The sequence below is a fragment of the Podarcis bocagei genome (genome assembly GCF_964188305.1).
Source record: "Podarcis bocagei genome assembly, chromosome: 14".
NCBI lineage: Eukaryota > Metazoa > Chordata > Lepidosauria > Squamata > Lacertidae > Podarcis > Podarcis bocagei.
This window is the reverse complement of record NC_138139.1, coordinates 5,072,146-5,096,250: the sequence shown is the minus strand read 5'-3', so window position 1 is coordinate 5,096,250 and position 24,105 is coordinate 5,072,146. Positions and strand designations below refer to the sequence as shown.

Here is a 24,105-nt window from a genome sequence, read left to right as displayed (position 1 = left end):
TAAATTGCGGGGGGCGGGAATCAGTCTGGATGATACTTGTAGGTGCATTCTAAACCCATGATTCTGTGTATATGAGCTTAGAAACTACAAGAGAAAACCTGTTGAACTGGTCAGGTTAGTTTCTTTGTAAAATAATGGCCTGAGCTGGCCAGTTAAGTACTTCCATTTATATATCCAAAGAACTAGTCCGGTTGCCCAAGGGACAAAAGGAATTTCCTCATCTCACCTGGCTGGATGCCCTATCACCTTGGAGACACAGAGGCTCATCTTGCTTGTGTGGGAACACCCCCCCACACCGCAAGCTGTGGTGAGGCAAGATCTGTTGGGGTTACTGCTGTAACCCTTCCATGCTATGCTCAGGATGTATACATGTGTAAATAAAACCATGTATTCTAAGGACACCACAGTCTGCATTGGCCTTCATTCCAAGGAAACTGAACCCTGGGTATGTACAAACCTCCCTGGAGTCTCTTGCTTCTCAGAGACTGAGGTGTGTGCAACACTGTTTAAGGCTTACAAGATCATTCAAATTACACAGCATAGGGCAAGAATTCAAAGCAGAGTTGCTCAGCTATGAAAGCAGCCCTGAGACACATGGCTGAGAGCAGCACAGATGGGCACAGCTCTCTCCAAGCACTCTCTTGCCTCAATTCTGATGGCAGGACTTGTGGAATGAGTAAGGAATGAGGCAGGGAAATGCACTGGAAACCATGGGACAATTACCACTTGATACTTCATTTAATCACGGGCTGAAAACCTGCCTATTCAGGCATTTAAGAATACATTCCAAATGGTTAATTGATGTCTTGTTTTAAATGTTTTTACATGGTGTTTATTGTAGCTTTATAATTTTAAAGATAGCATTGTGGTATACAGGCAACCCCGTTTCTGCAGGGGTTGCGCTCCACGTCAAAGTGTGTGTCTGTGGAGCAGGCATAGCCCCCCCCCTCTTCTGCATCCAAAAGGACCCGTGTTGTGGTTGCACGTCAACTGGATGTGCCTAAAATGCCAGACACCTGTATACATTTTTAAAAAAGAATAAACCACCTCCATGCACACAGATCAGCATGAAGTCTCAATGAAGAGGTTGCCTGGAAGAGCCCAGTGCTAGTTGACTAAGATATCTTTCTTTCCCAGGTTTGGGACAGACTTGCTAGGCAGCAGCTGGTGAGAGTACAGATGTATGTCTAAAAAAAAAAGAGAGCCTGTGCCATCAAAAGTTTTATTTATGGTAAATACAAAACAGTTTTGTGGGCCAGATAAATAGTGTACATACAGTGTAACATCAAGACGGAGTGTGTGCTCCTCTCGTGCTTTTCCTTGCGCAGGCGACCTTGCAAACAGGAGCACATCGTCTCTGTCACCACACAAGTGTCTGAATCATTCAGAAGTTCTTCGGTGCTCACACCAACATTCAGAGTTTGGCAATGTCAATAGTGGTTTTGTTGAAGAACAGAAACTAGGCTGACAAGCAAGTCCTGAATCACAATTGTTTGCAAATGAGAAATTTAACACTCTTCCAAAGGGAGCAGGGGGGAGGCTTGGATTTGGGTCATTTACTGGAGGCAGGGGAGGACTTGGGGAGACGTTAAAGGCAATGGCGGTTCCTCATGGAAAGATGCTCAGTTGCTAAACAGGCGTTTGCCAGTTTAGCAACTCTTTAGAGATTCTTAGAGCACTTTGGGGGGGGGGATTTAACTGCCCAATAAGAGCCATGCTAGGAGATCAGGTGATGGGGTGAAAATGGACACCACCCTTCTTTAGTGGAACATTTTCCAAGTCTGCTTCGCTTTCTTGTTACCGCTGCAGGTGATAAAATCCAAGGATGTTAAAACTCTTGGTGTCAAGGTCACCTCTTTGCTTTATGCTTGGTCCAAGGCATTTGGGGGCTGGAGGCAGAGACCCAAAAGGGTCCTCTGTGCACAGCAACACAGATGCTCTCCTCCTGTGCAAGCCTTTCTGAAGCCTCCCCTTCATTTCAGTGGGGCTTGTGCAGGCGACCTGCCTGATTCTTTGCCCTCCCTGCATGGAGGGAAATGGGCGTTTTCTTCCCACAGGCCACAAATGCCTTGTGCTGGTTCTGCTCACTTTCATAAACATGCTTTTTGCAAGCTGAAGTCAAAACAACTCCCCCCACTCCAAACATTGCATTTTGAGTGGTTGCATCTCAAATTTTAAACACGCAGGGGCAAATGAACAGCATTCTGAGAGCCTCAGCTTTCAATTGTTAAGAAAAGCAAGTTTTCAGCCCTGAGAAAATATTCTTGGGAGTGTATGGAACATGTTTGCTGAAACATCAGAAGCTGCAGAGGAGGTGAGGGCAGCTGAATAAACTTCTCAGTGGCTGGGAGTGTAACAATGATGTTCCACAGAGTTCTTGGACCCTCCTCCATGATTTGGAGAAATGGAATAAATTATGGAAAGGAATTAATCTCACAGAACGAATTATGAAATGCACTCAATCTGTTGAAGACTTTCAATAACGTTTTAAAATACATTGCCCTGTACAAAGCCTTCAGAGACTGACAGTGAGACCTCCCTCAAAGAGGGGTCCAAATCTGCCAGTACCCCAAACTTTGCTAAAGTTTTCTATATTTGCCAAGGATTCTGCAGTCTGACAGACCTTAAAATGCTTCAGCATCAGAGACGAGACAAAGTCTTTAAAAAAACAACTGCTGGCACAATGACATTTCCTAAGGAGAGGCTAAAATTGTACCATAAATTATAGCCTAGCCTTACAGCAAGTTGTTGGCAACTAGAATCCTGTCAAGGCCTGAAGTAGACTGCGGATTTGGAAGGTGACATCAGGCCCTCTTTTGCATTCCACCACCAACAAATCAATTTCCTGCCTGTTCCACAGTCATTTGGCCAGCCCTTGGGGAACAATAAATGAAACATGACGCACCCATTTCCAAGAGAGTGATAAGATGATAAAGATGCTCTGATGGGCTCATCAGGCTGCATTTGGAGGAATAGTCTATATTAAGGAAAAAAGAAAAAGAAAACCACCACTCACTTCTCTGAATTTGGAAAGCCATTTTTTAGGGTAGGGAAGAAGAGCCCCCATTTAGCTTTCTTCCTGCTTAGTCAGCGACAGTCTTCATGGGGCTGACACCTACCCACAACTTCCCACCTGCTGTCTGAAATAATCCTGTCCACAGGCAGCTCTACCATTTCTTCCAGAGCTTTCTGTGAACCAGGCAACACAAGCCCCATGTCTTCAGCCCCAGCCTGCATCCCACCACAGGCAGGCAAGGCTTCCGCTGGAGCTTTGCATATCACACCTGGCGCCCAACGCTTGCACTAGATTTCAACTGCGTTCGGAGAGCATTATTTCCGCAAAAAGTGTAACTAAGCCAGGAAGCCTGGTTGGTGCAATTTGGAGCAGGTGAGCTAATTTCATGGCATTCAAGAGGGCTTGGGAAGGAAATTCTTTTCCAGCCAGTAGACTGGGAGGCTTGTTCTGAAAACTTCTGCCACAGTCTGAGCATGATAGATAATTATGATGATTCACAACCTCCAGTTTAGTTTCCCCATTTTCAGTTATGTGGCAAAGTATGTTTGTATGAGAAACGTAACATTGTAATGGTATCTTGTCTGAGGATTTATGCTGCATCGGGTGAAGAGCATTGCAATACCTTTGAAACAGCATTTTCTTAAGTTTATTTTTTCTAGAATGCTGTTCCTTGGATAGCAACACAACGATCATCTCCCAGAAAAATACTGTTTTACTGGCCAGCCGTTAAATTTCCAGATATTTTTCTTCACAGTTGATAAAAGCAGCTTTTGATTTCCCCTGCAAAATGTAACATTTGTAAAAGTATGGGGGAGGGGGCAGTGGCTAGGAGAGATTCCACAGAAAAAGGATAAATGGAAGTACATGCCACTGGTCCTCATGGACTCAGGTGGTAGCACAAACCCCAGAAAACCCATATGGCTGCTTGGGGGCAAGGTGGGGCAGTGGTCTGCTAGGTAGCATCCTCTCTGATATCACACCTCATGGGTCACATCTAGCGATGCTCCAGCACAAATTCATAATATAAGCCAGTTCTTCACTAAAATGAGAGAGAAAAGCTGTTGAGTTTAAGGTTGAGATGTGTTTTGTATTAACAGGCTGGTACTGGCCAGGGCTGATGGGAATTGTAGTCTCAAACATCCAGAGGGCCACAGGTTAGCAAAGGCTGATTCAAGCAAGAGGTATACTTAAACAAAAAGGCATTTTCCTTCATGAACCTGCTACTCTGCACTTTTTAAAAAATGCACGCCGGTTTGTCTTTCTTGGGTTACTTTATTCCCCCCAAAAGGATAACTATTCTAATTCCTTGTGGGCTAGAAACCTGAATCCACCCCCCCAAAGGAAAAAAACCACTGTACAAAGAATGGGGTGATGCGTGGCAATGTGCCAGTATTGATACTTCTAGTGCAAACAGTTACCGAGAAAGTTCCCCCGACATTTAGAGCGAACCAGCCCTATATGACACTGGAGAGGACAAATACTTTCCCTCCATGAAGCCAACACATTCAAATGTCTGGTTTCTCTGGGACATGGCTGCTGCCTCAGTCTTGGAAGGAAAGAGGGCACAAGAAAAAGAAAGAAAGAAAGAAAGAGGAAGAAGAAAAAGAAGAAAACCCACCAGCAGTTTCATTTGGATAGCTTATTTGAATCATGGACTTCTAAACACCGTCTTCCTACATATTATAATACCAAAGTCCTTAACGCTAGTCAAAGAGAATAATAAATAGATCAAAACTTCTGATTATGATATAATACTGACTTTATAACCCCTTGTGTAAAAAAGTGAGGCTCTCTCTCCTGAGATACAGCAAATAAGGGCAGGGTGGGGGGGGAGAGCATAACACTGTACCATCAGTAGGTTGACCAGCGCACCGTAGCTGAAGAGTCGAGAAACAACAGCCCCCCCTCTGCTTCTCTCCTGCCCCAAAACCTATTTCAGGAAGTGCCTGGTAGTTTCTTCATCTTCTACCCCTTCAGTTCAGGTTTCTTTCAAGCAAAACCACCAGGGAAAAGTTAGCCTTCATCTTCCCGCAGTTCAGTAGGGAGAAATTTGTATTGCTGCTGACGAATCTGGGCTAGCTTTTTCCTCGCCTCTTCCAGCTCCCGCTCCTTCTTCAGCATCTCCTCCTGCGCTGCGATGATCTAGAAGAATAAAGGACAGTGATGGTGCCACAGAAATAAATGATGACATAAATAAAATACAGTACGATCAGATCTTACCCAGGGGTTCAGTTCCATGGGTTCCACATATATCTGAAAACGTGTGTACATCAAAGCAATGGACTCCAAAGCTGGAAAATGTGGTGCAAAAAGACCTCTTGCGCTCTTTGCTTTGCTTACTGGGCAAGGCCCCACACAGCGCACCAGGTCTGGGATGCTCTCATGAGATCTCATGGGGCCATCTGAGATCCCCCAAGAGCTCACACAACCACCCCCAGGCTTCCAGAGCTGGTGTGCTGAGAGGGACTTGCATGGTAAGCAAGGCAGAGAACTTAAAGCTCCTTTCACACCAGGAAAACCTTGCAGGCATTTAATTCCTGCAATTTCAATTGGATGGCCTTCAATCGTGCAAAGTTGGACTTGCACAAGTTATATTTGTGTTAGATGTGATCATACTATACGTTTAAGCTGATTGCAATCGCTCTGCACATGCAGGGAACTGAAACTCAACAGATTTCAGAATGTCATGCAGAGTCTCATTTACTTTCAATGCCATTCAGAGTCTCGTTTTTCATAGAACCCAAGGTGGCAGGCAGGCATGAGGTCCTCCACCCAGGCAGTGACCAGGCCCAGTGGGACACATTCAGCCCCTGATCCTTAGGTTATCTACTTTTGCCGTCACATAACCTACTGTATTATATGGACTCTTCTCAACACGGTCTCAACAGGAGAGAAAAGATGAAAATGACGGACAGGTGAAAGATTATTACTGACCTGTGCAATGCCTCCCACAAACTTGGTTTTCACCACAACATCGTCATCGTCAGCCTTACCAAACGCCGCCTTCTGGGCTGCCCTGACCAGATTATCTGATGCACGTTTGACAGCATTCCCTGCAGCCTACAGAAGGAGAAGATAAAGAGGTTAGCAGTATCAATGGCCAGGGATGATGACAGTTGCATTTCAGCAACATCTGGAGGGCCAAAGGTCCCGCACACCTGGTGTAAGTCAACCTTCTCCCACCTGACATGCTTCAGATGTTTTTGGACTCCCACCATCCCTGCTGGCTGGGGCAGATGAAAGTGCAGCAACACCTGAAAGGCACCAGCTTGGGGAAGGCAGCTCTAAGCTTTTGGGGCGGGGGCTGGTCCTGAAGGGTCTCATACTCCTGCACCGTCTCTTCAGGTCATCTTTGGAGCCTTATCTCTGCACCCTTTCAACTCTAAAACCAGGCAGGGGCACTATATGAAAGTTGGTAACCAGATCCTAAGCCATTTCTGCCTTTACGGATAAGAATGAGGACCGAAAACTGAGCTCAGAAAGGAATAGCAAATAAACCCACTGGAGTTCCACATGAAAAATAGTCTCTATCTTGATCCCACCAGGACATTGCCCTTGAGCCTGCTGACCATTAATGCCACAAAGCATCCAGTTCATTTAATGAACTTTTGCAGCGAGGCCATTGCCACTTATAGCAAGCTTTAGAGGAGCATTCGGAACTACCATTAGAGGACATAATGTAGTACAACTCAAAGAGTGAGGTGGTAGCTCCCTTATTCAGGCATCACTCCAGCCATGAACTTGCTGGTTGGCCTTAGGCAATCGGTGGGAACCTTTTTGGCCCTGTGGGTTAGATCTTTATCTCACCTCAACTTTTGAGTGCCATCATTATGAAATCAGATGATTGACAGGTGGGTGGTCCTATCTACTTCCACAAGTGGACAGGACCACCTACCTATCAATCATCTGATGTCAAAATGATGTGAGCTGATTTGTTAGGGGCAGCGGTCTCCCCAACCCATCTAAATTTGGGGGAAGGTAGTGACCAAGCAGGACCGAACTCCCCATGGATCAGCTGATGGACAGGGAGTTCAATCCTGCCTTCTGCAGGCTGACCTATCTAAGTTGTATCTCTACCTCCCCCATGTGTGATGTCAAAAAGGGGCAGGTAGGTGTGGTAGGCTAAACCAGGCCCTAGGCTCCCCAACCCTGCAAGATGGAGGTAACAATACTGACCTACATTGCAAGGCTGTTGTGCTGAATCAATGCAAGGCCTGGTGAGGATACCAAACCTGACCTCCTGCATCAAGCTAAGCGGCTTTCGCAAAAGGTGAGAGATTTGAGCCACGCAACCTTCCTTACCTGCAGCCTCCTCATGGCCTCTGAGTCCTGATCTGCTTTCACTTTACAAGCCACCAGCAACTGTGCTGTGGACGCTGCCACTTGCTTGGCAGAGGAGATCAGTTTCTCCTCGCTGGCGTGGCCTTGGACTGAAGCATTGGCCGCTTCACAGAGGTTGCTGGTAGCAGCTGCCACCATTCGGGCCTGGAAAGGGCAAGAACAGAATATCAGGCCTGGCTTTATTGCTGGGTCAGGCCAATGGTCCACTAGGCTCAGGCGGGGTCAGATGAAAGAAAATCTAAAATGCCAGGATCTGTGCTGGAATCATGTCCAGCAGCAAAATCCATCTTCTGGTCTTCTGCTTCCCTTGACCTCCCAGTGAGACCCTGTCTGATTCCAGGACCTCAAGGTCTATAGAGAAGGGTGGGCAGGGGAGAGAGGCAAAAAGTGTGTCTCTCTCTCTGCCTTTATACAGTATGCTGCACCCCAGTCAAACAAAATCCAGAGGTTTCTATTTCATATTTCAACCCCCCCCCCCTAAAATTTATATCCCGCTTGATTGTAAAAACAAGTCCAGGCAGTTTACAAAGGTTTCACAGCCACCCACCCTTATCTCCATCCACAGAAGCAAGAAGCATTATCACAGTTCAAGAGAGCCAGTGGGGTGTAGTCGGTAAGGGGGTGGACCATTTCAAATCCCCACTTTGCCACAACTGCCCCTCAGCCCAGGCCCTAGCCTAGTGGGCTGCTCTCAGTGGGCTGCTGTGAGGATGGAACAGGGTGTGGAGAACCATGTACATCACCTTGAGCTCCTTTCTGGAAAAGGTCAGATATTTATACAATAAATAACAGGTAGCACACCAGAAAAGCTAAGCAGGGCCCGGCATGGTTTCGAATTGGATGGGGAACCATGTGCTGAGATTCTTGCATTGCAGGGAGTTGGACAAGATGACTCTATGAAAATAAAAAAGGGCACAATCCAGCCAGGCAAAAGGGCTCAAGGGCCCCCAAAGCAGGGGTAGCAAGGGCCATGGCCCATGAGGGAGTCCCAGGGAGGCTTGGTAGGCTGCATCCAGTCCCCTACCCTCTGCTTCAGCAGGAAACATGAGGGCCTGAGCCTGCAAAATATGAGGGCCTGCAATGCTTCTGTCCCAACTGCAGAGCAAGAGGGGGTTGGGCGGATCTGATCAGGCCAGCAGAGAGCAGGTGGTGGCTACCTTTGAAAAGGTGGAAGGAGAAAAATCTGGACTAACTCACGGCGGAAATAAGTCCCTGAGACCACTGTCCATCATCAGCTGCATTGGCAGGGATGGCGCCAACCTAGAAACACAGTTCAGACAAAATAAGTTAGCAGGAATAATTAGTTATTAATGACTTATGTGGTGGGCTTGATCGCATGAAAGCAATGTTTCATAAAACATTTAGATGGCTTTGGGCCTTGCATCAACATCTGGGGGAAATGGGACAGGGTACAGGAGCAGCAGCTGCCATTGACAAACGGCTGGGCAGCATTACGGGCTGCAGCTGAACTTGCCCTCAGGTGGGACTGGGAGGCTAAACCAAAATGCACCTGGAAATCTGCTCAGGAGCTCTTGGTGCTTTTCGCCACAAGAAAGGCTCCCCCAGATCCACCTGATGGCAGTTAAAAGTTATACCACGAGACACTACAAGGCACCTTGGGGCACAACGCAATTGTCTCATGGCTGCAGGGACCATAAGGGCTGCTGCATTAGTGTGTAAAGCTGCAAGAAATGAGAGACGGCAAGCTATGCTGCATCTGAACTGTATCGGGAGGCAGGCAGATGATGGGACGTTACTCCAGCACAGCTGTCCTGGCATCTGTTCCCTGAACTCCACCAGCCGATGTGTCGTCTCATAGTTAAAGTGGTGACTTACATTTTCATGGGAGAGTCTTGCTCACTAACCTTGCCCTGGGCAACCAGCTCCCTCTGAGCTGCAGATGCGGACTTGACAAGCGCGCTGGTGGCGGCTGCAATGGATTTAGCTGCTTCAAGGATCTGCTCTTCAAAATCCAGGGTCTCGTCCGCCTGCTGTAACCAGAAGAGGAGACTGTCACCTACAGTTCTCTTGAAATTTCAGCAGTTTTGCCCTTGCCTGATGAATGCTCAACTAGGGGGGTTGGACCAGATGACGCTTCGAGACCCTTCCAACTCTATAGCTCTATTCTATGATACCATTAAAATAATAATAAAGGAGCAGGAAAAGGCACATTCCACACAAGGCTCTCTCGGTCTTCCTGTGCCAGAAGAAGAATGCAATAAGAGAGGAGGATTAAGCAAAATACTGGCTTCATTTGAAAGAAATGTGGCAGGCATATTTCTGCTGATTTGCTGCTTGGTTAGTCCAGTGGTGACATGTGCCCCAGGTCTAGGGCAGGGATCATGCTCAAAAGGCATCCCATGCCAGAGGTCATGTTCTCACCATGTTACTTAGGTGTGAATGGACACCACTAGTAGGATAAGCAAGGGGCGCGGGTGGCGCTGTGGGTTAAAGCACAGAGCCTAGGACTTGTCGATCAGAAGGCTGGCAGTTCAAATCCCCGTGACGGGCTGAGCTCCCGTTGCTCGGTCCCTGCTCCTGCCAACCTAGCAGTTTGAAAGCATGTCGAAGTGCAAATAGATAAATAGGTACAACTCTGGCGGGAAGGTAAATGGCGTTTCCGTGTGCTGCTCTGGTTTGCCAGAAGCGGCTTAGTCATGCTGGCCACATGACCCGGAAGCTGTATGCCAGCTCCCTCAGCCAATAAAGCGAGATGAGCGCCGCAACCCCAGAGTCGGTCATGACTGGACCTAACGGTCAGGGGTCCCTTACCCCTTTACCTAGTAGGATAAGCTACCAGCATGTAGCCTGTAAGGTGCTGGTGTTCAGGTGGGGGGTTGGGATGCTCTATGGGGCCACAGCCTGATCCAAGTCCAACAGCAATACTACCACATACCAGAATATGGGTGTGTTGTTGTTTTTTAAAAAAGGTCCAGAAACACATCTCCAAATGCTTGGGTTAAAGGGCGGTCTGACATCTACTGATGACTATTGCAGCAAGTGATTTGATGGTGTTGGGTGGTGAAGCTCCTGCCAGGCTTTGGGTGGTGCAGCTCTGGAGCAGGGCATGAGGAACCTGTGGGTCGTTCAGAGTGGACTGGCCCAAGTCGTTCTGCTGCAGAGGGCAAATTTATTCCAGAAGAAGAAGAAGAAGAAGAGTTTGGATTTGATATCCCACTTTATCACTACTCGAAGGAGTCTCAAAGCGGCTAACATTCTCCTTTCCCTTCCTCCCCCACAGCAAACACTCTGTGAGGCGAGTGAGGCTGAGAGACTTCAATGAAGTGTGACTAGCCCAAGGTCACCCAGCAGCTGCATGTGGAGGAGTGGAGACGCGAACCCGGTTCCCCAGATTATGAGACTACCGCTCTTAACCACTACACCACTACACACCAAGCCAACCAGACTGGCTGCTGAATCTCACTTCAGCACTTGGCACAGCTTCCTCCACTGCACCCAAGGACAGCAACCAGCAACCAAGGACAGCAGGCTTGTTCATGGGGTGCAAGGCACATGGCAGGGGGTGCAGAGTTCTGTCTGCTCCATGCACCTCAGCAACTGCTGCTTGAGGCAGCTATGTCACTCTACGTAATGGTATGGTTGGCCCTGCCTATGGTTTGTTGATGTACCAGCCCCATCTGTCATGGCTCATGGTCAGGAATGATGGGAGTCCAACAATGTTTGGAGGGAGACCAGGTTCCTTCCATATGTGGTGCAGAGAGGCTGGGAAGGCAAAAGGCCCCGGAAAGAAGGAAGCAGGACCTGAAAGGGCAGAAGGCCAAAGAGGGCAGGAAGGAAGACCCCTTGGATGGGACGGTGCGGGACTTGAGGGATAGCGGGCGTAATTAAAAGAGGGGGGAGAGAGGGAAAGAATCATCAGTGGTAAGAGTTGCCTCTGGCCAAGAGCTACTGATACAAGGACATGGTTTGAAAAATCCCCCCCCCCAAGCTGAAACAATCACAAACGTGGGGGAATTAATTTGGCTTTTACTATACAGACTCTGAAATAATGGGAAATGAAAAGATATTATGTCAGACCATCTTTCTGTCTCCGTTTTGTTTTTTTGTTTGAATTGCAGGGAAGGGATCTTTTAAACACTTATACTATCTTTCCCCCCAAAAAACTTCCTCTGTGAAACAGTCACTCGAGGTTGAGGATTAACTTTCATAAGGAAGGTGGCAGAGAGTCTCAGGATTCTAAAATGGTCCCCCCTGCCCTGCAATAGACAAACCGCCATCATTATTTTTTTGCAATGCATGGGAGCTCATATTTGAATATAGGTTCAACAGAGATTAGCACACAGAGAAGGCTGAGTTCAGCTCTGTTAAGTCACCCCTGTTATCTGTAAGTTTGCTGCCCATTACATGTAGCTCAAGAGCGAAGTCATATTAAGATCTGTTTGGCTGGGCCAGACCAAAGGTACCAGTATCAGCTGCCTGGCCATGATCTGCCATGCACCCCCAGATGCTTCCAAGCAAGGCAAGTAAGTGATGGATTTCCCTTCTTAGTTCTCCCAGGAGGCGACACTCAGGGGTCTACTGCCTCTGTATGTGGGGGTTCCAGCAGGGAGTCACAGCTGTTAAGCCGTAAAAGGGCCTACCCCTCCACCACAGTTTTTCTTATTCTTTTGGTTTATTTTACAAAACCAACTATACTACAGAGGCCACCGCTACCACCATGTCAAGTGGCAGGGAGTTCCAAGTCCGCCATCTTCCCACGATGCTTGAAAGAGGGAGCTTGGTTTTCTCCACTGCATGTGTCCTCTGAACCAGATCGAAAGAAGCAGCAGAAGCGGCAGGCAGTTCTTCTAAACCTTTAACAAGCCTCTTTGCAAACTCCGTTTTGCCTCCTGCTAGGTTTTCTATATATTTATATATCTCTCATCTAAAAAGTCCCCGGAGACAGAGCGGGACACTGTAGGAATGTTTGATATATAGTTGGACTAAATAACAACCTAATATATCAAACATATCACACAGAGTCCTGCAGAAAAAAGGCATCCAGGTTTGGACTCAGCTTGAAATACGGATTAGACTCAACAGCAGGAAGCCACAGGGGGGCTAGATCTCGATAAAACCTTCCCTGCCCTTCCTCAAACATGGTCCTCCTCCTTCAAATACTGAAGCCAGCAGGCTAGATGGGAACCTCAGGGGCAGCAGGCTGCGTGCTTGCGGGAAGGCGGTCTGAAGGGGGGGGGGCAGCCCATCGCCTGAGCAGAGCATCACTGCCCTCTACCTGCATCCTAGCAGAAATTGTGGAAAGCCATTTATATCCCTATTGCAGAACAGAAAGCAGAGACAAACTGATTTCATTTACTCAACATGAATAACTTCTTATAAGACTTTCATGTCAGGAAGCATCTTGATAAATGAAGAATCGTATCGTAGCACCAACAGGCAATGCAGCAGCCCTACACCGCCTCCCCACCTCTCAACCTTGCTGCGCAAAATGCTTTGACATTCAATGGAGGTGGCGATCTGCTGTGATGCAGACTTTGTGCACAACACGAAGTGCAATATAGAGTATGTTGTTGTTGTTTAGTCATTTAGTCGTGTCCGACTCTTCGTGACCCCATGGACCAGAGCACGCCAGGCACTCCTGTCTTCCACTGCCTCCCGCAGTTTGGTCAGACTCATGTTTGTAGCTCCAAGAACACTGTCCAACCATCTCGTCCTCTGTCGTCCCCTTCTCCTTGTGCCCTCCATCTTTCCCAACATCAGGGTCTTTTCCAGGGAGTCTTCTCTTCTCATGAGGTGGCCAAAGTCTTGGAGCCTCAGCTTCACGACCTGTTCTTCCAATGAGCACTCAGGGCTGATTTCCTTAAGAATGGATACGCTTGATCATCTTGCAGTCCATGGGACTCTCAAGAGTCTCCTCCAGCACCATAATTCAAAAGCATCAATTCTTTGGCGATCAGCCTTCTTTATGGTCCAGCTCTCACTTCCATACATCACTACTGGGAAAACCATGGCTTTAACTATACGTACCTTTGTTGGTAAGGTAATGTCTCTGCTTTTTAAGATGCTGTCTAGGTTTGCCATCGCCTTTCTCCCAAGGAGCAGGCATCTTTTAATTTCGTGACTGCTGTCACCATCTGCAGTGATCATGGAGCCCAAGAAAGTAAAATCTCTCACTGCCTCCATTTCTTCCCCTTCTATTTGCCAGGAGGTGATGGGACCAGTGGCCATGATCTTCGTTTTTTTGATGTTGAGCTTCAGACCATATTTTGCACTCTCCTCTTTCACCCTCATTAAAATATTCTTTAATTCCTCCTCACTTTCTGCCATTAAGGTTGTGTCATCTGCATATCTGAGGTTGTTGATATTTCTTCCGGCGATCTTAATTCCGGTTTGGGATTCATCCAGCCCAGCCTTTCGCATGATGAATTCTGCATATAAGTTAAATAAGCAGGGAGACAATATACAGCCTTGCCGTACTCCTTTCCCAATTTTGAACCAATCAGTTGTTCCATATCCAGTTCTAACTGTAGCTTCTTGTCTCACATAGAGATTTCTCAGGAGACAGATGAGGTGATCAGGCACTCCCATTTCTTTAAGAACTTGCCATAGTTTGCTGTGGTCGACACAGTCAAAGGCTTTTGCGTAGTCAATGAAGCAGAAGTAGATGTCTTTCTGGAACTCTCTAGCTTTCTCCATAATCCAGCGCATGTTTGCAATTTGGTCTCTGGTTCCTCTGCCTCTTCTAAATCCAGCTTGCACTTCTGGGAGTTCTCAGTCCACATACTGCTTAAGCCTGCCTTGTAGAATTTTAAGCATAACCTTGCTAGCGTGTGAAATGAGTGCAATTGTGCGGTAGTTGGAGCATTCTTTGGCACTTCCCTTCTTTGGGATTGGGATGTAGACTGATCTTCTCCAATCCTCTGCGCTGAGTTTTCCAAATTTGCTGGCATATCAGGTGAAAGGCATGTTGGTTTGAAAGGGATGATTTCCACACCACAGACTCCTCACTGCAGAAGTATAGGATATTCTATACTCTATATTGAGTGTTGACTCAATACACTCAACACTCAATATAGAGTATAGAATATCCTATACTTCTGCAGTGAGGAGTCTGTGATGTGGAAATCATCCCTTTCAAACCAGCATGCCTTTCACCTGATATTTTTACACAATGTATTTAGCGAGGCCTGGGGCACCTGCCTCTGATCACCAGGAAATCCTTCCTGGCCACTCCTCTTGGGTTTTGCCAAATGTCCCCCCTTAAAATGTTCTATGCAAAATTGGAAACTTTGTCCCTCAAATCTCTTCGTTATTTTAAGCCTTTGCTGATAATATTGTGAGGATAATTTTTCCTTCTGGAGGGGCCTCATTTTCTTGATATATTTCCAGGACAGAATAATTCTCTAGAGCCCTGGACCACAAGAAGGACCAACCTTGCTAGGGGAGTTTTGAGGAGATGCAAAAAAAGGGAGTCACCCTCGTGCTTAAGATCTTCTGATGCGACCCTACTCCAGACCCCACCTTCTGTATCCAGGGCAGCTGTCTACCAGCTCCATCTGGTACGCAGGTTGAGACCCCACCTGACTATCTTGCCAGAGTGGTGCATGCTCTAGTTATCTCCCGCTTGGACTACTGCAATGCACTATTGCAATGCACTGCAATGTGGGGCTACCTTTGAAGGTGACCCAGAAACTACCACTAATCCAGAATGCGGCAGGGAGAGTGGTGACTGGGAGCAGCCGCTGAGACCATATAACACCGGTCCTGAAAGACCTACATTGGCTCCCAGTACATTTCCGAGCACAATTCAAAGTGTTGGTGCTGACCTTTAAAGCCCTAAACGGCCTCCGTCCAGTATACCTGAAGGAGCGTCTCCACCTCCATCATTCTGTCTGGACACTGAGGTCTAGCGCTGAGGGCCTTCTGGCGGTTCCCTCACTGTGAGAAGCCAAGTTACAGGGAACCAGGCAGAGGGCCTTCTCGGTGGTGGCACCCGCCCTGTGGAACACCCTCCCATCAGATGTCAAAGAGATAAACAACTACCTGACATTTAGAAGACATCTGAAGGCAGCCTTGTTTAGGGAAGTTTTTAATATGTGACATTTTAATGTATTTTTAATCTTTGTTGGAAACCGCCCAGAGTGGCTGGGGAGACCCAGCCAGATGGGCTGGGTACAAATAATAATAATAAATAATAATAATAATAATAATAATAATAATAATAATAATAATAATAATAATTAGTGTGAAGTGAGCTTGCCCTGTCTCTTGCTCACCTTAGGCTTGGCTCTTGGCTTTAGCTGCTCCAACTTCTTTGCAGCAGCTTCAATCGATGCAGCAGCTCCCAGCAACTCTGTCTCGGCAATGACTGTGGGGTCCTCTGGATCCACCCATTCGGTGCCTGCATGGAGTTTTTTTAAAAGAGAAGAACCATCACACCAGTTGCTGTAGCAGCTGCAGCTGGAACAGACCATGGCTCCTGCCACCATGCCCCAAACATGATGTCAGAAGTAAAAAGGAAAAGGTGGAGTCAGGAGGGACATCTCCACCCCCTCCAACCCCCCTCCGGCTTATTAGGGGTTTGGATCACGCTGTAAGTATCTATGCTGTGTGTCTCCTGGTTAAAGAAATATTAGTTGATTAATTGTATGAGGCTGAGTTGAATTGTATGCAAACTTTTTATCACCTTTATGCATTTTCAGTACTAAATATAGAAGAATCACATAAACTTGATTAATTAAAAAGAATAATTTTGAAGCAGACACACACATTTGTTGCTTTTAGATGATGCATTTGGTTGTCCTGGCAAGTGCCATCTACACCCCTCCTCCTGTGTGTGTGTGTGTGTGTGTGTGTGATAGAGATAGACAGACAGCGAGAGAAAGAGTTCTTCTAAAATGCTGCTCATAGTTGCCACATTTTATTCTTCTGTTAATTGAAAAAAACCCCACCCTCAGCCTATCAGAGCAGCCTATCAAAAGTCATTAATCTAAGAGACTAAGCCTTGCAGCCATACTTCTTATTAACCCCTGTGCTTATAAGGCCCAGTGAAATGAATGTGGCTGACAGTAGATTCCCATCTCTGAGCCCAGAAGGTGAGATCATTTGCATGTTATGACAGCAGAGCAGCCAAACTCACCTTTCATTGCTTCGGCTGACTGTATGAGCTCTGTGACAGCACTAGCAACCCTCTTTGACAAGGCAGCCAACTGATGCTTCAGTTCTGGGGTGGGCTTCTGGAGAATCTGGAGGTGCAAATTAGAGTGGAGACTAACATTTTAGTTCTGTGCCAGAAGTCTGTAGATGTTCAATCTTTGTTTGCTAGCCAAACAGCAGCTGCTTAGGCACCATCGCTCTTTCTTTTGCAAAACAAGTCCTCCTTCCTGGGTACTTGAGCCCAGCCAATCAGGGTCCATAGAAGCATTGCTACTTCAGTGTCAATACAGAGTGAGGGCAACCCTTCCTCGAGCAGTTCCTAATTATTTCAAATGGAGATTCTATCAAAGAAGATCCACTTAGTTGTATTTTCCTCTAAAATAAAAAGCTCCATATGTTTTAACCTCTCCTCATAAGGAAGGGGGTCCAACCTCCTCTTGATACAACAGCAAGTAAGGTTGTTGAGAGTGAATGAGTAGACCCACAACCTGGGGATCCTGGTATTCTGGGCAAAGGCTTGCCCAGCCCTCACCTCCTAAACTGGCAAGGGAACTCATTGCTAGTTTGGAATGTACGATGCTTCTCTCACCCTATAATTAACCGGGCCTTAGGTATAATTCAATGGCATAACTCTAAGCCACGATTCATTCTAACCAGAGTTTTGTCAACAAACCATAAATTATGTCAGAGATAAGCAAACAACCTGGGCTTCGTTTCTCCAAAGCTTAGTTCATTTCCAAACGGTTCTTGCCTTGTGCCTCTGTAGCTTCGTGAGAGTCTGGGGTGGTGTGGTGAAACAAGCCATGGCTAAGCTGGGTCTGGACATAATGTCAAGCCATTGTTAAAGTGAGATATGGTTTGTAGGTCATTGCAATTTGATGCCAGAAAACGAACCATGGTTAGTCTATTGTACTGAATTGGGATATTCGAAGAAAACCACGCTTTGGTGAAACCAACCAAGTTATATGCGAACTGAGCAACAGCAATCTCATAAAATGCATTCGTATCCTTAAGGTCCAAATCAGTTTTTGGTTATGTCCCAGTGCTGAGGCAGAAAGGGAAATTATTGAAGGCTGGCTTTAAAAATATCTAGCAAATCCCTTTTGAGCAATCAAGCTCCTGAATATAAATGATTCTGCTGAGTAGGTTCCTGTAATGATATTTAAAAGGTTTCATTCTTCTCACACTGTTTGCCTTGTTAGCGACAGGTGATAACACAACTGTGCCTTTTGTTTCTGCTATATCTCTATTCCAACACATGCCCATTAATTCAATTTAACAAGAAGCTTTACAATACATGTAAAGCAAAATACAAAATACATGGTCCGCCTGTGCTCATCATTGTGTGGACAATGTAGACGTTTCTATTCAGACAGCTTAATGGCCAAGAGGGAGCTTCTGGCAATTCACTGGCGTGATTGGACTCACAAATTACTTAGATGCAGCTTTTTGGAACCCACACCCTGTATTGCTCAGAGTTAGAGTGTCAATGGAAGACCACAATGTTCAGGGAGGGGGAATGGCAGAGGTGACCTTACTAAGAGATAAGCCAATGTGATCACTTCAGTTGGGAGATTCTGGGCGCCACTGGGAATGGCAGTGTGGGAGTCAGGCACAGACAACTCACCAAGTCTATCAGGGCCGGCCCAATACATTTTGCCACTTGGGGCAAACCGGAAAATTGTGCCTCCTCTGCTGCCCCTGCCTGCTCCTCCTCTGCCACTGCCTGAGGCTACTGGAGGTTGCTTGGGGAAGCCGTGGAGTGAAGGCAGCGGGGGATAAAAAAGGAGGCTGAAGAGCAGCAGACGGTGGTGGCAGAAGGGTCCTGCTCTTCCCAGGCAGTGCATGGGCAACAAATGCAGGAGGCGGTGAATGGTCCACTCCCGGATCTGCAACCCCTCCCAGCTGCCCCCAATCTGCCTCAGGTGGCTGCCTCACTGAGCCTAATGTGTGGGCCAGTCCTGGAACTTAAACCCTCTGCTGCTGAACAATGCCTGGGTTTGTTTTAACAAGGTTTCTTGCACCCATACTAGCTGCTACATGGTGCTACTGTTTGAAGTTTCTTCCCCATGTACCAAAAATATCTTTGAGCATAGAAATTGCCCTTACTCTGAGTCAGATCACTGATGGCTAGAATTGCATTTTACCAGCTTGGGTTGGTGTTGCCCATTCTCATCACATCCAATCTTGACTACTGTGGTGCACTCTACTACTTAGAGACAGTCTAGACATTTTACCAGGTGCAAAATGCAGCCATTCAAGTCCTGGTAGAGAAAAGGTAGTGGCCTGTGTGACACCATTATCTGGTTGATGGCCTTGTTAAAATTTGCCATAATTTGGCGCTGCTGGTTTTCATATTGTGGCCATTTCTTCTGGAAGCTTTTGTAACTTATCTGTTTTATTACTGTTTCAATTTGTTTTTCAAAATTCACCTTGAGTGAATTTTATTCAGGAAGACAGCAAACAAATATTTCAAAGTTACCGTATTTTGCGCCCCATAAGACGCTCCGGCCCATAAGACGCACCTAGTTTTTTGGGGGGGGAAATAAAGAAAAAAAATTTTATTTCCCCCCCAGGTGCGGGGCTGGAAGAACCAGGTCGGGGAACAGTGGGAAGGCACGCTCTGCCTCCCCGCTGTCCCCCGAGCTTGTGGGGCTGGCGATGGGGAGAAGTGCACCAGTCCCGCGATGGCAGGCAGCTCTGTGCCGCCATCCCGAGCGGGGCGGGACTTAGCGCACCGCTCGGGATGGCGGCGTAGACCTGCCTGCAGTCCCGCGACGGCAGGCAGATCTCTGCCGCCATCCCGAGCGGGGCGGGACTTAGCGCACCGCTCGGGATGGCGGCGTAGACCTGCCTGCGGTCCCGCGACGGCAGGCAGATCTCTGCCGCCATCCCGAGCGGGGCGGGACTTAGCGCACCGCTCGGGATGGCGGCGTAGACCTGCCTGCGGTCCCGCGACGGCAGGCAGATCTGTGCCGCCATCCCGAGCAGGGCGGGACTTAGCGCACTGCTCGGGATGGCGGCGCAGAGCTGCGCTGGTCCCAGGAGCGCAGGCAGCTCTGCAGGGCCACCGGGAGCGGGGCGGAGCTTCTCCCCCGGCTCCCGGTGGCCGGGCAGAGCTGCGCTGGTCCCAGGAGCGCAGGCAGCTCTGCAGGGCCACCGGGAGCGGGGCGGAGCTTCTCCCCCGGCTCCCGGTGGCCGGGCAGAGCTGCGCTGGTCCCAGGAGCGCAGGCAGCTCTGCAGGGCCACCGGGAGCGGGGCGGAGCTTCTCCCCCGGCTCCCGGTGGCCGGGCAGAGCTGCGCTGGTCCCAGGAGCGCAGGCAGCTGTGCACGGCCACCGGGAGCGGGGCGGAGCTTCTCCCCCGGCGGCCGGGCAGAGCTGCGCTGGTCCCAGGAGCGCAGGCAGCTCTGCAGGGCCACCGGGAGCGGGGCGGAGCTTCTCCCCAGGCTCCCGGTGGCCGGGCAGAGCTGCGCTGGTCCCGGGATTGCAGGCAGCTCTGCGCAACCCTCGGAGCCGGTCTCCCGAGGGTTGCGCAGAGCTTCCTGAAGCCTGGAGAGCGAGAGGGGTCGGTACGCACCGACCCCCCTCGCTCTCCAGGCTTCAGCGAAAGCCTGCATTCGCCCCATAAGACGCAGGCACATTTCCCCTTCATTTTTGGAGGGGAAAAAGTGCGTCTTATGGGGCGAAAAATACGGTAATTAATAAATCAAATTTATAAATAAACAACAAATTTAGAACATTCCCCCCACTCTGACAGGCAGTGGCTCCCCAGCATATGAGACTTTTTCTGTCACCTGTTACCTGATCCATTTTAACTGGAGATGAAGAGGACCTAGAACCTTCTGCATGCAAAGCAGATGTTCTACCACTTGCTCCCCTGCACAATGTACAAAGATGAGGAAGAACACAATCCTTCCAGGGTGGTACCCTCTGACCAAGAGATGCCGGTCCTTTGCCTCTCACAACAACTCAGGAAATCACAATGCTAACCACAGCAGTCATCACAAACTAGCCTCAACATACCTTTGCTGTCCTTTGGCAGAGGTATAGAGGGTTTTTTCCCTTGTCCCTTACCATGAGAACATGTTCCAGCAGTTCCAGGTATCCCAGGGTGCACTCTGTTCCGTAGCGGAGAGCTCTTGTCCGGACTTCTTCGCTTACGTCGTGGTGGTACGAAGCTTGCTAAGGATGCAAAAGAACATGCTTAGGCAAGAGAGAGGCAGTGAGGATGCTATGTTAAAATTCTTCATTTAACAAGACAACACAATTAAAAAGAAAACCTGGTATATGAAAACATAACCACTCTAGCAGCACTTGAAAAGGGAAAGCTCTGGCTATAGTCACCTTGTCTTGGGGTAGACATGCATAAGATTGCACAGTCAATAGACAGGTAGATTAAAAAGAGAACCCCGTTTTTTGAAGCAATGTACAGGAACGTTGTCAGTGTTCCCAAGGTAGGCACATGCAGAGAGCATCCACTAAAATAATTTAAAAATACTGCTACTAAGTATTTATGTAGCACTTTGGAGTATTCAAAGCACCTTTCACACGTTATCTTGCTGTAATCCAGAGATTTCCAAACTTTTCATGTTGGTGACACACTTTTCAGACATGCATCATTTCGCAACGCAGTAATTCAGTTTTACTAGCAAACCCGGGGTTAAACTAACCCCTTTCCAGCCCCGGGAGGAGCGCGGGGAGCATTCGTGTGACACAGCTACACACTGCAGTCGACACACTAACGTCTCACAACACTGTGGAAAGCTTTGTTGCAATCCTTAAATATAATCCTGTAACAAAGTGTTAGCATTATAATTCCCTGGTTGCAATATTAAATTTAAGATTAAAAATTAAAATCTAAATTAAAATAATGTTATATCTCTATCTATCTATCTATCTATCTATCTATCTATCTATCTATCTATCGATCTATCTCACCAATGACCTCATTTCAACTTTCAGTCTTAAAAGCAGTAAAAAAACAACCAAAATGGGTCAACAAGCAACAAAAACTTATTTTCACTTATTTAAAGGTTATTTAAATACAAATCTGTTTTGCAAGAACAACATCCTTTCATTCAGGTATTTTCCAGAAAGATCAACCCAGGCAACCCAGACCAACATACCAATACCAGGATTTTGGGGGGGAGAGGTGTTCAAAGAGAAGAGCAAAGCTCCCACCCAGCTCAGCGATGCGTCTGTACCTTGCAAGCTGTCAGCATGTCAGCTACAGCTTTGCGGCTCAGGTTGGCTGTGGCAATCACGTCCTCCTGTCGGCATGAGTTCCCAGCTGCTACGGCTTTGGCTGTCGCCATGGTGATGCCTTTCGTCATCCGGATCGATTCTTCAGGTGATGAGTTCTTTTCAGGAATATCTTTTGACTGAAACACCTACAAGCAAGCCCCCAGCCCCAAACACGTTTGGTTTGGAAGGGTTAAACTCTGGCGTGGAAACAGCCTCCAAAATGTCAAAAAGCAAGGCATTTAAGTGGAAAACAGCTGCTCCCCCCCCCAACCTCAAACAAAATCATCTCCCAGCGAAGAGGTTTGTGTTCCTGATATTCTTTGGACAGAACCACACATGCCTCCATTTGGACACAGGAACCAGCCACTTCCTTCATTACCAGTCTATTTCACCCTGCTCTTTGCTCCCACTTAAATCTGGTTCCCAGAAGCGGGTCTTCTCTTCCTCCAATGTTAGAGGGCCAACACTACATCCATTCAGCAGTACACCCCGACATGATAGCATATAAGGTACCAAGATGGGAATCTCAAGTACAGCGGCTGAAGAAAGCCACTCCTAAATCAGAGTAATATTAGACATGGACCAATGACAGCCTACTATGTCTACTTGCCACCCACAGGATGATGGCTCCAGTTCTATGGACAGAAGGAAGCCAGTCTGCACACTGTAGCAACCAGATTTACAGTATTTCTTTAATGAAATGCTAATGCCTCCCTCCACCCCAACAACTTTGCATAATGAATTATATCAGGGATGAGAAATCTGTGGCACCCCAGATGCTGAGGGACTACAGCTCTCATAATCCCTGATCACTGACAATGCTGGCTAGAGTTGACTTGCTCACAGACTTCATTTAAAAATAAAAATAAAATCACAGCCTCTGAAGCAGCCTTTGCTGAGTAGGTGCCTTTTCAATTAGAATTGAGAATGGCCATACAAACAAATTTAGTTACAATAAAACAGCAATTAAGTACAGCAAAAAACATGCAGACATAACAATTTTACAGCATAATCCTATGCATGTCTGCTCAGAAGTTAAGTATCAATGAATTAAATGAGACTTACTTCCAATTAACTGCTCTAGGATTGTAGTTTAAACATTTTAACATTGTGCTGAACACTGCTTTAATTTGCTGGTTGTTTTTATTACTTAAAAAATGGTTATTGATATGTTAATTTTGTAAATTGCCTGGAACTAAATCTGGTGGTGGGGTGCACATATTTTATAATGTAGACATGCACAGCATTGCACTGCAAATTTTACAAAAGCTGAACTGTGCTGTATGAGGACAGAATAGGAGCTGCCCTGAAAAATAGCTGCAGTAATCCTCGGTTTATTTATTTTTAATGCATTGGGTCGGGGACCTAGAGTTTGCTTGCTACTTCTAGAGATTTTGCAAGCATCATTATACAAAGCCTTTACCGTGAGTTCTTGCTTGATGTACTCAATAGTAGCCTCAAGCGCTCTTGTCCCTCGCGTAGCTTCATCTTCTACGGCTTTCACAGTCTTCAGTAGTGATGTGACGTTTGTTACCATTACCTGGAAAGTCAGGAGAAGGAAACTGCTCAAGCGGCCATCCTGCCTTTGCCAATTATCCCAACAGTATCAAACCAAGCTTCAAAAGACAAGTGGGGAAAACTCAGGAGAAGCAGGCGCAGACCCCAGAACACTCCAAGCAGCCTTTGGAAGGCACAGGCCATAGAATGATTCCTGCCACTCCCCAGAGGAGGAAGAGACGTGGTGGTGGTGATAGGTGACTCCCTACTGAGTGTGTGGATGTAATTTCAGAGCCTTTGTCTACTACCTTTGAGAGTTCTTGGAGAACAGGTGAGGTCCCTACCGAGCTCAGGTGGCCAGGTGTGGAATTTGCAAATGGAAAGCCAACACATTTCTTACCTTTGCTGCTCCCTTCAGCTGGTACATGGATGGGTCATCGGCAGGCTTGCTGGCGGCTCCTTTGGTTGCGCCTATGAGGTCAGACAAGGCCTTTGCCACATCCTTAATAGCATTGATCAGCACAACCTGGAAGGATGGGAAGAAAAGAAAGTTGAGATACTGTGGCACTTTGCAAGCTTCCGAAGAGGTGAAATGTAAGCGGGGTGTACATCTCAAGATGCACACAAATGAACCTGGAAGTGGTACTTCTGTTGTTGTATTCACACAAGCTTCTCAAGCCTTGGCTTCTGTCTGAATTGCTGGTGACTTCATATCCACACTAGTTATAAAATGGTTTCAGGCTCCTTAAGATGTTGCTTTCCTGCTCAGCAAGTGTTTTAATGCCAGATCCATTATGGCTGGAGGTACCAGGTGATCATCTGTATATGCAGGAATTGGAGTGGGTGTGTCCCAGTATATGACAGTGGCTTTGAATTCATAGAAAGGGGT

At 47.3% G+C, this 24,105-nt stretch overlaps 1 protein-coding gene across 5 annotated transcripts in view; it reads right to left on the bottom strand.

Moving 5' to 3' along the window:
* Nucleotides 1-1,208: 1,208 nt before the first annotated feature.
* Nucleotides 1,209-24,105, bottom strand: part of TLN2 (talin 2) — a 184,411-nt gene continuing 161,514 nt past the window's right edge. For 4 of the 5 annotated variants that reach the window (XM_081170483.1, XM_081170481.1, XM_081170484.1 and 1 more), the window contains exons 47-57: nucleotides 23,617-23,742; nucleotides 23,143-23,259; nucleotides 21,680-21,865; nucleotides 20,550-20,657; nucleotides 16,458-16,563; nucleotides 15,595-15,719; nucleotides 9,223-9,348; nucleotides 8,555-8,617; nucleotides 7,319-7,501; nucleotides 5,951-6,076; nucleotides 1,209-5,158 (exon numbers count right to left, since the gene is read on the bottom strand). In XM_081170483.1, the coding sequence (XP_081026609.1) occupies nucleotides 5,030-5,158; nucleotides 5,951-6,076; nucleotides 7,319-7,501; nucleotides 8,555-8,617; nucleotides 9,223-9,348; nucleotides 15,595-15,719; nucleotides 16,458-16,563; nucleotides 20,550-20,657; nucleotides 21,680-21,865; nucleotides 23,143-23,259; nucleotides 23,617-23,742 (1,395 nt within the window). In that variant the 3' untranslated portion in view covers nucleotides 1,209-5,029. The remainder of the gene's footprint in view (nucleotides 5,159-5,950; nucleotides 6,077-7,318; nucleotides 7,502-8,554; nucleotides 8,618-9,222; nucleotides 9,349-15,594; nucleotides 15,720-16,457; nucleotides 16,564-20,549; nucleotides 20,658-21,679; nucleotides 21,866-23,142; nucleotides 23,260-23,616; nucleotides 23,743-24,105) is intronic. The other variant, XM_081170485.1, reaches the window with a different exon arrangement.